Source organism: Neolamprologus multifasciatus, chromosome 19, assembly GCF_963576455.1.
Source record: "Neolamprologus multifasciatus chromosome 19, fNeoMul1.2, whole genome shotgun sequence".
NCBI classification, from domain to species: Eukaryota; Metazoa; Chordata; class Actinopteri; order Cichliformes; family Cichlidae; genus Neolamprologus; species Neolamprologus multifasciatus.
The window spans coordinates 18,321,350-18,336,975 of NC_140457.1; the positions used below are offsets into that span (position 1 = coordinate 18,321,350).

Consider the following 15,626-nt stretch of genomic DNA (forward strand, 5'->3'; position numbering starts at 1 on the left):
GAACAAGGTGCCCTTTAGCACTGGTGCCTGAACATAACAGCCACAGCAGTATTGGATCCAGAGAGATAACGGCCTTCCTTTAAACAGTCCAGATCAGAATGCTGGAGGGGGAGGCAGTGGAAGAAGAAGGCACTGGTTTGTCTGCCAAGAGACCGCAGTTCAAATCATATTTGGGAGCTTTGTGCTTTGCACAGCTTGCTGCTTGTTTAGGTTAAGGGACCAAAAATGGCACTGCGGCTCAGAGGTTAGCCACAGTGCTTGCCTAACAGCAACAGGATCCCGGGTTCAAACCCTGGCTGACAAGTTCAAACCAGGACAAACACTTATGTGTGGAGTTTTCTTTTCTTCCTGTGCTTCTGCAGGTTTTCTACAGGCGCTCTGGTTTCTCCTGCCATATAACATGCTAGGCTAATGCTGCCTATCTTGGCCTAGGATACTCCTGTAAATGTAAATGGCAAGAGTTTTACTTCCTGTTTTGTTTTTGTTTGTTTTTTTAAAAAAAAGGACATTTGGGTCAGTTTGGCAAATGGACTGGTTTTTAAATAGGGCATTTCTATGTTAACAGAGTTCTCAAAACACTTTACACTTCCTCCCTCATTTATACAAACAGTTCTTTTTCAATGCTTATGTGTTTTCTGTGTAACATTCACATTGTGATGGATGCATCAGGGAGCAGCTTAGGGTTCGGATCTTGCCCAAGGATATTTGGCATGCAGGCAGGAGCAGCCAGGGATCAAACCACAAACCTTCCAATTTGTAGATGATCTGCTCTACCTCCTGAGCTACAACCACCTCTTGTCCTTTTTGTGCATCTTATTTAGGACAAGATGGTGGGTTAGGTCAAAATTCAGCCCTTCTCAATATTAAACCTAAATGTTGAAGTGCCAGCTCAGGAGGCAAAGCAGGTCATCTACTGATCAGAAGATCTACAGTTCAATTCCAGGCGGCTCCAGTCCTCACTGCAATCTGTGCTTTGGCCAAGGAACTGAACTCCATGGATGGATGGATGTACGCCAGGGATAGAATAAAGTGCTGTGTGAGAGTAAAAAAAATTAAAAGACACTAAGTAAGTATGCGTGCATTTACTACAAAGGACGCTGATTTATCTATATGAGCATTTTATGTGAAGAGTTGGCTGTGTGCCCTTTCCCACTGTTGTCATGATCCTGCGCATCGTGTCACAGATACCACAGTGACAGCTTTTGCAGCATTTTTGTTGTGTTCCTGTGTTTTGTGGGGGGGCTGGCCGCATTGTTCAGCCAGAGGAAAACCACTGCTGTCGAGGTGTGTTGTTCCCATACTACAGGTGTGATGGCAACAGCACACCTGTTGCTCTGGAACAATAAGTTAACAATCAAGAACAGGTTTAGGTAGGCGGTACGTGTCAAAGTAAGATTCACATGAATGGCTGGACCCAAAGTTTCTCAGCTTAACAGTGTATTAATTAATGATACTTAATTTTAGTGGTCTTAATGTTGTGGTTATCAGCGTGCTGTGATCAAGATACTGTAAAAGGAGAAAAATTAAATCTAAAATGCATCTAAAAAAAAAAGGGAGAGCAGTCTGAATGCATAATGTGTGTGCAGCGTGTGATGTGCTTTTGGTGTCTGATCCTCTGTCTTGAGCATGAAGCGTATTTGCATGTTAAGGAGAGGGGTTTCCTAAGTGCTTCTATTCTCTGTGGATGTGGATAATTGACAGCAAACGGAGTAAAACTGGTTGCTACATAATGCATCAGAAGATCCTGTCTGTTACATTATGTCACTTTCAGGTTCTGCATGAGTAACATCGGTGTGTGGCTTAAGCTTTAATGTTGAATGTCTGATCTGTGTCTTCTCAGAGAGCCATATGGACCCAGATGATGATCCATGATGATATCCACTGAAAGCCCAGTCTGAGCTGAAACCCTCCACCAATCAGAAACCCGTGGATGAAGACAGTTTAGTGAATCTGCTCCCAGACGCTGAGAATATGGTGAAAGCTCAGCGGTGCCAGACGGCGAAATGCGGGAAGCCCAAGAAGAAGAGGGGAAGTAAGGAAAAGCAGGATGGTGTGAAGAAAGGGAGAGGGGGGGTGATTGAGCTGAAGAGGAAGAAAAAGAGGGACAAGAAAGACTTGCACCGAAATAAAAAGAAGAAACTAGCCGTGAGTGATGGAGATGCGTTGGACTGTTGCGTCTTGCTCACCCGTCTGGAGGAGAAAGGAGCTGCTGGTAAAGAGAAGAATGCACTAAAAGCTGGGAAGAAAAGGAGTGTAAAAGTTAAAAAGAAGGAACACTCCATCCAAAGAGGGACCAAACATAGACTCAAGAAAACCTCTGCCGCCAATCAGCAAGCACTGGAACCAAAAAACAACCAATCTGACGCCTTACTCATAATGCCCTCAGCTATGTTTGAGCCCCGCAGAAGGAGAATGGCTTCTCTTAATGCTGAGGCTGTCAACAGCTTGCTGCTCTACAAAGACGACTCACTCATGGCGAATAACGCAAAGAAATGTCAGCCATCCAACGAAGAGCCAGTGAAAGAGCTCACTAAAACTGAACACGGACATCAGAAAACCAAAAAAGGTTCTTTGGAAGGGAAAGCAGTCCAAAAAGAGAGACCGAAAAAACAAAAGCGTTCCACAGCTGAGGCTCAGAACATCGACTGGTTGAGTTTGCTTGCACCGACACCTCGGCGTCAAGCAGGCCTCACCGCTGCAACGCTGCTCAAACTCACCAGTGCCCCATATGGGGCCAAACGGCAAAGGAAGGTGGAGTCCAAGCCAGGGAGTAGAAGTGAAGCTGCAGCTACGACTCAGGATGGAATGAGTGGTAAGCCTGTGTGCAAAGGAACAACACACACCAAACGAAGAACACATCCCAAACACGAGGGGCAACTAAAGCACAGAAAACAGGGCACAGAAGATCCAGTCCATTCCCAGGTGAGCCCCGCCATCCAGGAATGCTGCAGTTTGTGTAAGACGGAGACTTTGGATCCGGAGTGGAAGGGTGCCACAGGGGGGCAGGAGTGTGTCAAGCATCCTCTCCACTGTGGCTCTTCTCTGGGATTCTCCTTAAAAACAATCAAAGAGGAGCAGGTGGAGACGGAGGTGTCTTCCTGTTACTGCTGCTCCCAGGAGAGATGTGTCGAGTACTTTCACAGGCTGGCCCTCTTCCTGGACGACAAAACCTTCAAGGAACCAGAGGACGGCTCACTGTCTGAGGTGTTCCACCACCACCATCATCATCACCACCACCATCACCACCACCATTCTGTCGGCCACCCAGCAGCCATAACCATCAGCCCGCACACGTACACCTGTTTCCCAGGCTACTACGTCCATTTCAGCCACCCGGACAACTCCGCCTCCACCATATCACCCCTCGCTTTATGCCCAAGCGGCAGCAAGAGGCCGAAGCTGCTCCCCAGCACGGGTCCCCAACCCTCAGGGATTAGCCATCCAGTGTACTGCTGCACCTCAGTGAAACCGTGCTACGGAGAGCCCTGCAGGATCAACGGCTACTCTGCTTACACCAGTGTGATTCCAGCAATTAACAGAGGAGCGTGCTCCTCTGGCCCCACAGACTGCATCAAATGTAACCACAGCGTAAAAAGAGGTAAGCAGAGATCACACGGTTTAATTTGCAAGAATTCATTTAGTAGAAATTCCAAGTTAATGAGTTACTTATGGCATTTGTGCAACCAGAATGACATTTTTCCTGTCAAAGTTTGCATCGGTATTCTGTTTCCAAATACAAACTGAGATCAGATTTCTTTTAGGCTTCAGAAAGTGCCCTCAAGATTCATAAATGACATTAAAACAGCTGTTTTCACAAATGGAGTCGTATTTCTGTGACAGGCTCCTTTTATCTAAGTAAGCGTTTTGAAGAAGTATTAAATGTTCGACAGCACAGTATGGGTATATTATTTTGCATGCAGAGCCCCGCTCATCCAGCTGCCAAAGGACTACAATGTGCTGAGAATAGCTATTATATGAGCCATTTATATTCTCCCACTTTGGCATGTCACTTGAGTGGGAAGTTGGAAAAAAAAAAAATCAGATAAAGGGCAAGACCCCTTTTGTCTCCGTTTGAATAAAAGTCATTGGACGGTGAACACAAGGCCTGTGCGGCTGAATACAATTGAGCTGTACGGGCTCGAGTGTCTGCTGTGAGTTTCTGTGTTCAAAGTGTGCGATGTGAGCCTGAACAGGAAAGCACGCTGGGGTTAAACAGTGTCTGAATATGTGGGGGTATGGTTAGAAACACCTGAATGTGATCTCAAAATAACACTAGTTTCACACACGCACTCTCTCTCTCTTTGGTCTCTAGCAGTCACAACCAGGTCACGCTGTCTGTGAGGACTTATGCTTTTATCTGCTAGAGAACCAAGTTTAATCTCAATGGAAATGTTAACTTGGAAAAGAACAGACGTACATAATAGAATAAATAATGGCTGAATTTCATTTGGCTGCTTACTTACTGGCTGCTGGTATTGTGTGTGGGGTGTGTTTGTGTCATGCTGTCATGGCTTACTAGGAGACCTAAATAGAACAGAGCCATTGTTAATGTCATTAGTACACTTGTGCTTTTTCTGTTGTGACAAGTATGCTGTCAAAGAGGTCTGTGGTCCACCCACACAGGTGTTGCCACTTTTCTGCCTGAACAGACCTCATTACTGTCTGGGTGTATACACCTCCGGTTTTATTGACAGCTTCCTCGCTCTCTTGCTCATTTTGTGGCATCTTTCGAGGTGTGTACAGCTTAAGCTGCATTTCATTTGGCTAATGGGCCCTCTAGCTTCCCTCACTCGTCTCTTCCTCAAATCTTGGCTTCGCCCAGCGGGGGATGCGAGGAAGGAAATGAGGAAGAAGTGCAAGGATGGAGGAAATGCACGTCTCGAAGTGCTCATTCACCCAAGCATCAGTTTTTAAGAAAAGATGTCAATACCTCGTGATTCAGAGTCTCAGCAAATGTGCAGGAGGACCTGCTGTTCATCACATAATGCATGAAAAATACAGACGTCTTATCACTATTATAAATAATACAGACATAAATGTATGTAAGTGCAAGAAAAAGGGCTGGTTGGATGTTTGAACGTCTGAAAATTTTACCTTCTTACTATAAAAAATGAATCAGGATTAGTAATTTGGGACACAACCAGTGTTGGGCAAGTTACTTGAAAAAAGTAATCAGTAACTAATTACTGATTACCTCCCCAAAAAAGTAATCCCGTTACTTTACTGATTACTTATTTTCAAAGTAATTAATTACTTAGTTACTTAGTTACTTTTTAAAAACACGATTTACAACCTGAATAGGTGATAAAGTGATCTTTCAGCCCAATTCTACTTATTCTGCATAATCCATCATACAAAATGTAATCAAATGGAAAAGTCTCTTTTTAAAACTTGTTTTAATCTTTTAACTTTATGCATCAAGCAAAAATTAAATTATATGCAACATTCTCTGACTGGAAGAAATTTGTTTAACATTTAAACCTATTTTCTGCACATTCCAGCACATAAAATAAAATATTTTTTGTGTTTACACTCAGTCTTTCAAATAGATGCAAGTGAAACACAGCAGAAAATTAATAAAATCAAAGACTAGCGGTCCTGTTGCTCTATTTTCACCTGTAAAGCAGGAGTGGGGTAGGCGGAGGTTTGCCCTGGTGCAGGTGGTCAGTTGAAGAATCCGCGAGTTTCTCTGTGAATTTCCCATTACGTCGTAGAGCACTCGGTGCTTGCTTGGAAGTTTAGGGGGGTTTTTCGCTGTAAAAAGAAGTTTTCTTCCCACGTTTTTGTCACTTTTTATGGAATCAAACTCAAAATAAGGTCAGTACTTCCACGCTTTAAACGCTGCACGCTCATACTCTCTCCCGCACTCGATATATTATCCATTGTTCATCTGCACACAGCTGTTGTCACGAACGTCGCACTCGGTTACGTCACTGTCATGAGACAATCTCTCAAAAAATCACGGTTTTAGTAACGCAGCGTTCCTACGGGAAAGTAACTAATCTAATTACCGTTTTTGCAATAGTAATCCCTTACTTTACTCGTTAGCTGAAAAACGTTACTGCCCATCTCTGGACATAACATCAAATCTTTTTATTGGCTGGTAAAAATATGATAATATATGATAATTCAAGCAGTCTTTGTAAAGTCCCATTCTTGAGCACACAATAAAACTCATCAGATTGCAGAGGACAGCTTGTGACAGTTACTGATTGGTATATAGTTGTATTTCACAATAACGTAAAGTAAAAGGAGCAGAATACTAGTTGGATCACAAAAACAGTATATATGAGTAGTAGTTTAATCCGAATAGAACAAAATGATGGACTTTCCAGTAGAATTTCAGGCAAGCAGGATCAGGCAATCTTTCTCTGAAATTTTACTGGGTAGAATTATTAGGACAGCAAAAAAAAAAAGTGTTAATGTACTCTCAGGGATTCGATGAATGCAGAAGATGAGTTTCAGATTCAGAAAGCCAACAAATGGTCAGTCAGCAGAGATTTTGACTCGCCATAGCAGGAAAAGCACAGGTGTAATTGACAACATTAAAAATGACTGGATTCTATTTAGGTGAGCGAGCTTGGAGGATCCTGGTAGGCTAATCCTCAGCTGTGGCTTCCTGCCTGGGACAGGGACTGCAGCTGAGCCACTGTTAAGAATATTTCCTGCTATGACAAGTGCACAAATCTGCTGTGAAATGGGTTCATTGATCATCGCTTCACCTTAATGTCACCACTGCAGCTGTGTCATGGGAGTGTGCACAACCCCCCTCTCACACAGGAGAATGCTTGTCTTGTTTTTCAGTGCCACTTTAGGAGAAAGGTCTAGTTTGTGTGCATGATAAAGACTATAATTGATCTTAATTGAGGCTCTGCCTGTTTGTTTTTTTTGCTACTTCAGCATAAATATTAACAAACGAAGTATTTGTTGTGCCTCTCGTGTCAGAGTTCAAAGTTCTAGGTAACACCTTATGATACGGCTCGCAATTAAGGGCGCAATTCCCGGTAATCAAATGGAATTTCTGTGGGTTTTATTTGAAATGATAATGTAATTATATTTATCTACAAATACTTAAAGGTAGGTACACTTGAATGAGGGGATAACAATTCAGGATTTTATAGGACTGCAAGTAAATTTCAGTACAGTGTAAGTAGTTTTAGGTAGTGTCTTAGGTCATAAGTACCCTGTGTTTTTCAAGGTGTTGGCTGTATTATGGAGTGGATTAGTCTTGTCTTTTGGGATCCTTTTTCAATATTCATTATGTTGATGTGCACGATTGATGTTCTATTATTCAGCTGTTCTTTTATTTGACCAATCTAAATGAGAACTGCTCCCCCTCAGCAATTTATAAGAGAAAAAATAAATAAATACTGTCAAAATTTGCATGTGATCTCATCATGATGGACCGAAATCTAACTTAATTTATTTTCTTTTTTTTCACAATCACTGTTCAAACATTTTTCAAAGTGAGTGGAAAGGAATAAGTATCCTTGGAGTACCTGGAAGTTAGACAAGGTTAAGTCACTCCATAATGCAGCACGCACCCCGAAAGGAACAGCATACTTACAGTGAAATGATTTCCTGTAAAAACCATGTACTCAGCGCTACTTAAAATTATTAATGCACTACCTATAATTAATTACACACTACTTAAAATTTACAGAAATGTAATTGTTTCTGTTATTCCTTGTATTGTAATTTTGCATAAAATAATAATTCATAAAAGTGGTTCAAAGTTCGTAGTTGTAACCATCTAACAACCAACAAAAGTATGGGAGAAAATGATGGCGCCATCAGAAAAGTAGGGCTACCATCTCGCAATGTGACAAATAAACAAAATAAACTAGATTAGGTTGAAGTAAAATATCTAAAGAGAATTTTTGTCATTCCAGCCAAGCAGAAACTCTGCTTATGTTGCAGCTGAAGCTTGTTTGCGTGATGTTTCCTGCAGATGTTCATCAGCCACGTGAAGGAGGGCGTAGCATGAAAACAAATGGCGAAGAATGAACTGTGTGTCTTGGCTGCGATTCAATAGCTGTTATTGCTCTGAAATCTGCACGCAGGGCTCGTTTCAGTGCTCTGTATTCATTTCACATTATCGTACCTTTTCTGTTCCTTCCTCAGATGACTACCCAGCAACCATCAATGACCACCACAGCCCCTCCTCTATCCCCATTTGTCCCAGCCCTCGAATCCTTACTGGCTGCCCCGTTCCCACTGTGCCTCCAGCCGGCCAATCAGTGCCCCACATCCAGACTCCGCTGTCTGACCCCAGCCAACCGCAGCCTCCGCTGAAGGTGGCAAAGGAGTGTCCACAGAGTGCCAAGCAGCCCAGCGGGTCAAGGTCTGGCGCGCGCAGCACCGGCAGCATCAGCTCGGCTGTCTGCCCTCTCAACAGGAACAAGAAACAGAAGCTCAGCTGTGCCAGCGACGGAGGGCAAACGGTTGCCAAGCAGCCGAAGAATGGCCGCCAAAAATCCACCAACGGCTGGAGGCCATTTGGCCTGTCCTTTGAGAAGGAGGTTTTCTCTGTGGTATGTAGAGAAAGTCATTTTGGTGCTTTTTGACACAGCCACAATGGCACCACTTTTAATTAGAGCTGATGTAATTTTACTGAAGTGTCCTGAGAGAGTATGGGGGGTGATTCATAACACCTGTTTCACTGTTGGATCAGGGCTTATTCACTATTTTTTACTACATTTTATCCAGCAACCCTGACAACCAAGGCGCAGAAGCCATTCAATACAAATCACATCCTGCAGCTTTTTACTCCACAGCCTCTCAAAGCTTATCAGTTTCTGACTGCTAGAGGAGTCAGTATTTCCTGCTGCTGTGTTCCCAGGGAGAGGACACTCTGGTGCTGAGGAAGTGCTTTGAGGGAGTCCACAGGGACGGGGAGCTGATTAGAGTCAGAGACACTGTTCTGCTGAAATCTGGACCTAGAAAAAAGTCTCTGCCTTACGTGGCTAAGGTCTCAGCTCTGTGGGAAGAGCCAGAGTCAGGTAGTACGCTCGCTGTACGCAGCATTTACTCAGACCACACGAGAAGACGCATTTATGTGGTAATAAGTGGTTTGAGAAGTGAAGTTAAAGACGTGCTATGTTTTACTTTTTTTTCTTTCCTTCAGGAGAGCTGATGATGAGTTTGTTTTGGTACTACCGTCCAGAACACACACAAGGAGGACGCAACCCCAGCGTACATTGTGAGGTGAGAAGGCTTACCACGGCTTTCTAATAACTGTCAGGGGTAATTATAGACCAGCAAAAAATATAGCTTGTGTCAACTGCAGCATATTCAGCGCCTGTAATCATGGCTATTAGTGATGCACAGGTCGAGCCAGTTCACGTACGCTTAATAGAAAGCATCACCGGTTCTGGCGGGAGGAGTTAAATAACTCACAGAAACACTGTGTGCAATATGCCAGGCTCTGATTACTACCTTCGTGTCTCCTTTATCTGCATATCTCTCCTTCTCTGAGACATACACTGAAAGGCTCAAGTCCTCCTATTGCCTAACAAAGCTATAAAGTAGCCCAAATGTCTATTAAGATGGGAGAACAAGAGGATCAAAGAGACTCTCTGGTACCTTAAGTGCTCATATAATATCCTTTTAATGCTGCTATGATCATTCAGCGCTGCTGAAATTGCACCAGAGGCCAATCCGCTGCTTCTATAACAAAATATTTTAGGGGAAACTTGACTTTAGGTCCACATTTTACTGTTTGGTGAAACACACTCTACTCAGAAGCTACAGCGATATATAATTCGAGGTCATGTAACTTTAAATGGCCTTGCTTTGTAGTGCACTGCAAGGAAGTTTGGAAAATCCTGCCTGCTGCATGTAATTTCCATGTAATTTTTACTCGCCTCTTTGATGCAATTCTAGTAGCTGGATCAAATGGAATTGTAAAATTAGTGTTGTCACGGTTAAGGTCACGGCACGGTTCGAGGTGGATCCAGGTGTTTGATCGACACATATTATTGTGGGTTTCCACACTCTCACAACAAGCCGGTTGAGTGCTGTGATTTAAAAAAAGGGGAAAAAATTGTAATCCACGCTTAACTAATGGCTGTAATGTGTGCTTCGTGCTGGCTTTCTAAACCAGAAGAGATTTTAGATACTATTAATGAATATAATGACTCTTATTATAGTGTTAAATGTGTTTTCTATTGTCAACAACATGTTATGTAAACTTTAAAACACAGAAAGAAAGGGAACACGCTAAAATGCTTCTCTAATTATCCAAAACCTGATGATGTCGTTTATTTTAAAACCTGCTGATTTAATATTTAGAAAATGCACTAAATGTGTATTAATCCAGGGCTGCAGATTGTTCCCAAAAAGTATGCTGTCTACTTCTGTTAAACCACCAGCTGCTTACAAAGTACAGTGAACGGTGTTTTAGGAAAAATTCAGCAGTGTATTTATAGCAGGCCGTAAGCTGTTTCTCACTCAAATACCAGTGCAAGGTGTTCAACTTCACTCTCATTGGCTCATTGTCTTGCCCAAGGACATTAAGTATATTTCTTTGTATTGGGACACCTTGAACTGTGTTACAGAATAAGAATAACCATTGTATCAAAGCAACGAATGCACAGTTGTACAGTACAGTGCAAAAGTCTTAAATCATCACTATTTTTTGTAAAATTTTGCTATGAAATTATTTATCACTGCAAAGATTTCTTGTGCAAACTTACATGGAAATACAACATATAAGAAAAAAATATAGTTTGTATAATTTTAACAAGCTTTAAAGTCAATATTTGGAACTCTCTTATCCAAGCTTTCCTGTCATTTCTTTAAGCGGTCTTTAGGAATAGTTCTCCAGGCGTCTTGAAGAACATTCAAAGCTCTTTTTTGTATGTTTGCTGCCTTTTGTTCCGTTACAGACGGCTCTTTTCTCTTTTGGCCTTTTCCTTCTGTTTCCCCTTCTTAAGACTGGCTTCTTGACAGCCACCTTTCCCCTGAGACTATTTCTGATGAGGCTTCAGTGAACAGTAAAGCAACTGTGGGGCCAGATTAATCTCTGAGGTCCTGGGTCAGGTCCTTGCTTTTTTCCTTTTTCTTAAGGACTTTGAGAGACTGTTCACCTCCTACCACTTTTTCCTTTGTCCTCCAATTGTGCAATTTACTCGGATTTTTTTAAGGACACATTGCACTGCACCAAGCACAGGCACATCAAGTTTGTGGCTAATAGCTCTTTGGAAATCACCTTGTTGGTGCAGAAGTACTATTTTTATACCTGTCAGTGTCATTCTTGGCTTTTTTCACATCTTCAACTAAGAAAATTGGAACAAATGACATGTTTTTGCAATAAGCAGATAGTAACAAAGTGACTGAAGATAACATTTAAAGTGGGTCTTTGTTAACTTTCTGTTATGTGCAAATACAACAATGGTGTATCCCTTGAGTTAGAAGTCTTTTTATTGCAGTGTTAAGTAACTCATCAAACAACAACAACAAGAATTCCTCGTAAATGGTCAAGTGAAAAAGCAGCTGATGTACAAAGAAAAAGTTTGAAGGACCTTCATAAAGCCTGGAAAACCTTTGCTGAAGATAAATCTGACTCCTTAGAAGCAAAAGATAAAGAAATGAAAGGTGGCTTAACACTTTTGCACAGCACTGTATGCTCGCAGACGGAACGCGTCTCTATTGTGTTCACGTCCTGATGTCAGTAATCTCCCCGAGGAACGAGTTCAATTCACTGTCTAGAAACATTAAACCACATGAAGTCTGTCGACTCTCAGCGTGCACTGACAGACAACAAACACATCAGAGCAGCAGTGTGAGAACGGGAACACGGCTTTGTCACAGAGGATGACGTAAAGCATCTTTCTCTGCAAATCGGTTTTATGTATCTGGAAGTGAGGGTGAGGCAGGAGGGATTGTTTAAAATTTAGAAGAGCGATTTAGTTTTTAAAGTCCCACCCTGCTACTTCTACATGTAAGAGGATATCATGATGGGGTTTGTTTGTTTGGGCTTTTTTGTATGGATCTAACCCGAGTGTCTTTCTCTAGAATGAGGTCTTTGCATCCCGTCACCAGGATGTGAACAGTGTGGCCTGTATTGAAGACAAATGCTATGTCCTAACATTGGCACAGTATTGTCGGTAAGCAGGAAAGCATTTTTACTTTCTGTTGTGTTCTTAATTTCAGGCACTTTTGAGCCATTAGGGGTGTTTTGAGGTTAGTTTCTCATGTTGTGTTTCCTGTCCAGATTTTGTGCCTTGGTAAAACGCCGTAGAGAAGGCGTCAGCGACAGCGCCGCCTCCCTCGTGGTGCCCCCTGTTGTTGGAAACGCCATGCCCACCCACCACTGTGTGCCCAATGACACTGACCCAGAGCTGGTGTTTTTCTGTCGACACGTCTACGACTTCCGCTACGGACGCCTCCTCAAGAACCTGCAGTAGTATCTGACGAGGCATGACATCACATTACACCCCGGTTTCATCTGCCACAGATTCTCACTGGCTGCCTCCGTGAGAGAGGAACTGGAGTTTCGGACGACGGCTTGACCGCTTATTTTCTTTTCAGTCTCTCATTCATGCTTACATGTCACGCATTTATTAAGTAAACTAATGGTCTGACGTAATATATAAGAGTTGTTATGGCAGTGTAAATCTTTTTCTTTGATCATACATGGCTCTCTGGTGTTGTAGCAGCTGTGTGAAGAACCTGGAACGTACTCTGCTGTAGAAAATGCTACTGTAGCTCTTAGAAATGTGAAATTTGATTAGATTGCCGAGAACTCGATGTTTCATGTGAATAATGCTACTATCTGCCTGACAGACAACAGATAACACAAAGTATCTTGATACGCCATAGATGTTGAAAATATGTGGCATATTGTGCCACACCGGATGGTGCAGCTGAAGACTTAATCACATCTTTTTTTCACTCAGTTTATTTCTGCTGCTTTGAGCTGCACTGAGTCCATTTGATAGTGAAAACGTGGCGTTTTCTACTGACACGGCATATAGAAATCTTACTGTAATGCAGCGGTGTTCATGCTGTTCTGAGAAATAGTGATAGTCTGGGAAATGTGCTTGCTTGTGATAAATAAGAAGGAATCAGTTTCATGTCTGTTTAATCAAAATGAAATAATCACCAGCAGCTGGTTAGTATAGCTTAGCATAAAGTCTAAGTTTGACTCTCGGGGCAATGGTCGGTTACTATATATGTAATTAGCAGCTGTCAAGGGCAAGAACGCCTGTTCTGTCAGAGTGTTATCGACTGCATGTGACTACAGATCAGTTTTAAAGAAGCTAGGTGTGTTTCAGTAAATCAGCAATCCCTATTTTTTCCCCTCTAAATGCATGCAGTCGAAGCATGCTCAAACATGATTGGTTGATAGAGTGTGGGCTACAAGCAGACTACAAATATCTGCATACATATCTTTTTGGAGCGATTGTGCTAAGCTAAGCTTAATTAGCTGCTGGCTCCAGCTGTGTGCTTACAACGTATACAGAGAGTGTTCTCATCTAAATCTCAGCAAGCAAGCATGTAAGGAGGTTTCCCAAATATTAAAATTGACATTTTTGTCTAATGGTGATTGATTTTGGAGAGCTTTGCAGCGCGCCCCAAAGATAGCCATGAAAGACATTCTCAGTCAAACGGTTTCATTGAATCTAATTAGCAGTGAAAAAGTACAACAGCAATTAAAGGGTTTTTTTGGCTTCTTCTCTACTTAAGTTTTGAGAGAGATGCAGGTTTTATTCCGTATCTGTATCTGTGGGGAAGACTTTCACGCGGGCATGCTAACCGCTAAAAGACAGCGAGAGTTTAGTTTGCTTGCTTTCACATTGCGAGGATCAGCCGAGCATTAAAGGGGATTTTTGTTATGCCAATGCCGAGGAATATTTAACTTTTTCAAAGCTGTTTACCAGAGGTGTGATTTGACTCCGGTGTCAGCGTACTGTATATTTGCATTTAAATATCTGGATGGGTGTCTGTTAGTGGCAGATGGCATCAGTTAGTCACGTATATTCTTGTTTCTTCACTGATGAGCTGGTGAATAATGTAGTCAGTGTAGCATTTAGATCTGTGATGATGATTCGTTCCTATGTTTGAGAAAAGATATGTATTTATTTCTGTACTGAGAAAATCTATAATTTATTTTCAAAAGATTGTTTTAAAGAGTTTTAGATGAGTGGCTTGCATTCCTGATTAGAAAGGAGGCTGAAGATGTCTCTCCGTAGCTGCACTAAGTGTGAGAGTCTTTGCAGTAGTATTTCTGTGTTTCAGCTCGCTTACCCAATACAAGCTCGTGCAATTTTGCTTTGAGACACTGAAGTAGGCAATAGGCAGATTTGAGGACACATATGGAGTATTTGGAAGGATCTCAGATGCGGTTTGAAGGACATGCGCTAACATGTGACCAGAGATGCTAAACCTTGCAGGACCAAAATGTACCCTGGCCTTTTCCAGCTTCCTGTCATCCTCCTTTTCATTTCCCCTGAGATGGTGAAGCTTTGCCTCTTCACCTTTAAATGCCGATTGCTTCACTGATTTTAACTTACCATTAGCCTGTGCCCTGGATCTTTGCTGCCTTATAGAACATTCCCAGCCTTTTATTTAGTAACGTGTATTGATCTCAGTCTGGAGTTATGAAGCTTGTAAGTGCGCTGATCTTGATTCCTAGATGCTTGACATGTATTTCAGTGTTACCTGTGATCTTATGTGACCTGAAAGTCCATCTTAATCAACATTTTTATTGAGAGTGATGTTTGGTATCAAACTACTTAACTAGTTGAGAGTAGATGAGGATTTTTTTTCTTTTTTCTTTTTTTGGAGAAACTAACTTTTTACAGAGTGTGGTATGACAATACTGACAAAGCTTTCATATCAGTACTTAAATATAAAGCAGAAGCTAGTTAGCTTAGCGATCTATAATGCTTGGAAGTGGGAGCAGGCGGTAGAAAGCCAGATGCACCCTTATCATCTGTGAGCATAATAGGTAACATTGTGTATGTAATTTGTTTAGTCTGTATAAATCAAAGTGTTATAACAAATTTCTTGTTAGCAAATTTTGTGTTGTTTTTGGTTTTATGCTAGGCTAAGCTAAGCTAAGCTAACCAGCTGGTTACAGATTCATTTCTTACATGCAGACCTTAGAGCATTCTGCCATTAAATTTCTTTTTTTTTTGCCATCCATAAGTCACAATTTGGGGTTATTATGCCAAAATTTCAAGTTAAGAATCTTAACATTTTAATTTATTAACTCAAAAAATATCAGAAAATAACTCAAAATAATAATAAAAAACACCTTCAATCTTGAGGTTAGGTCAAAACTTTGAGATAATAATCCACATTTCTTTACTTATGGATAGCCAAAAATATATATTTTTTAAGTGGCATAAACAATACTGTTTTGTTTTGGGGTTTTTTTGGTAACTCTCCACAAGAAAGCTTTGTTCACAAAATGTCAATCACCTGGGGCCAAGCAGCAATGCAAAATTTGGCACATTGATTGGTGTCACTAATTGTTTTATTCTTTTCATATCACAACCCATTAATGACTATTTGTGCATTATATTATATATACCTGTTTTTTCTTTTGTTTGTTTGTTTGTTTGTTTGTTTGTTTTTTTTAGATTTAAGATATCCAAGCAGGATATCTTACCATA

General features: G+C 41.6%; 1 protein-coding gene across 3 annotated transcripts in view; it reads left to right on the plus strand.

The window, feature by feature from the left end:
• bahd1 (bromo adjacent homology domain containing 1) overlaps positions 1-15,131 on the plus strand; it is a 31,471-nt gene extending 16,340 nt beyond the window's left edge. For all 3 annotated transcript variants that reach the window (XM_085143486.1, XM_085143487.1, XM_085143488.1), the window contains 6 exons: positions 1,841-3,598; positions 8,125-8,534; positions 8,843-9,002; positions 9,128-9,207; positions 12,019-12,110; positions 12,218-15,131. In XM_085143486.1, coding sequence (XP_084999612.1) covers positions 1,972-3,598; positions 8,125-8,534; positions 8,843-9,002; positions 9,128-9,207; positions 12,019-12,110; positions 12,218-12,410 — 2,562 coding nt within the window. In that variant the 5' untranslated portion in view covers positions 1,841-1,971 and the 3' untranslated portion in view covers positions 12,411-15,131. The remainder of the gene's footprint in view (positions 1-1,840; positions 3,599-8,124; positions 8,535-8,842; positions 9,003-9,127; positions 9,208-12,018; positions 12,111-12,217) is intronic.
• The last annotated feature ends 495 nt before the right edge of the window (positions 15,132-15,626 follow it).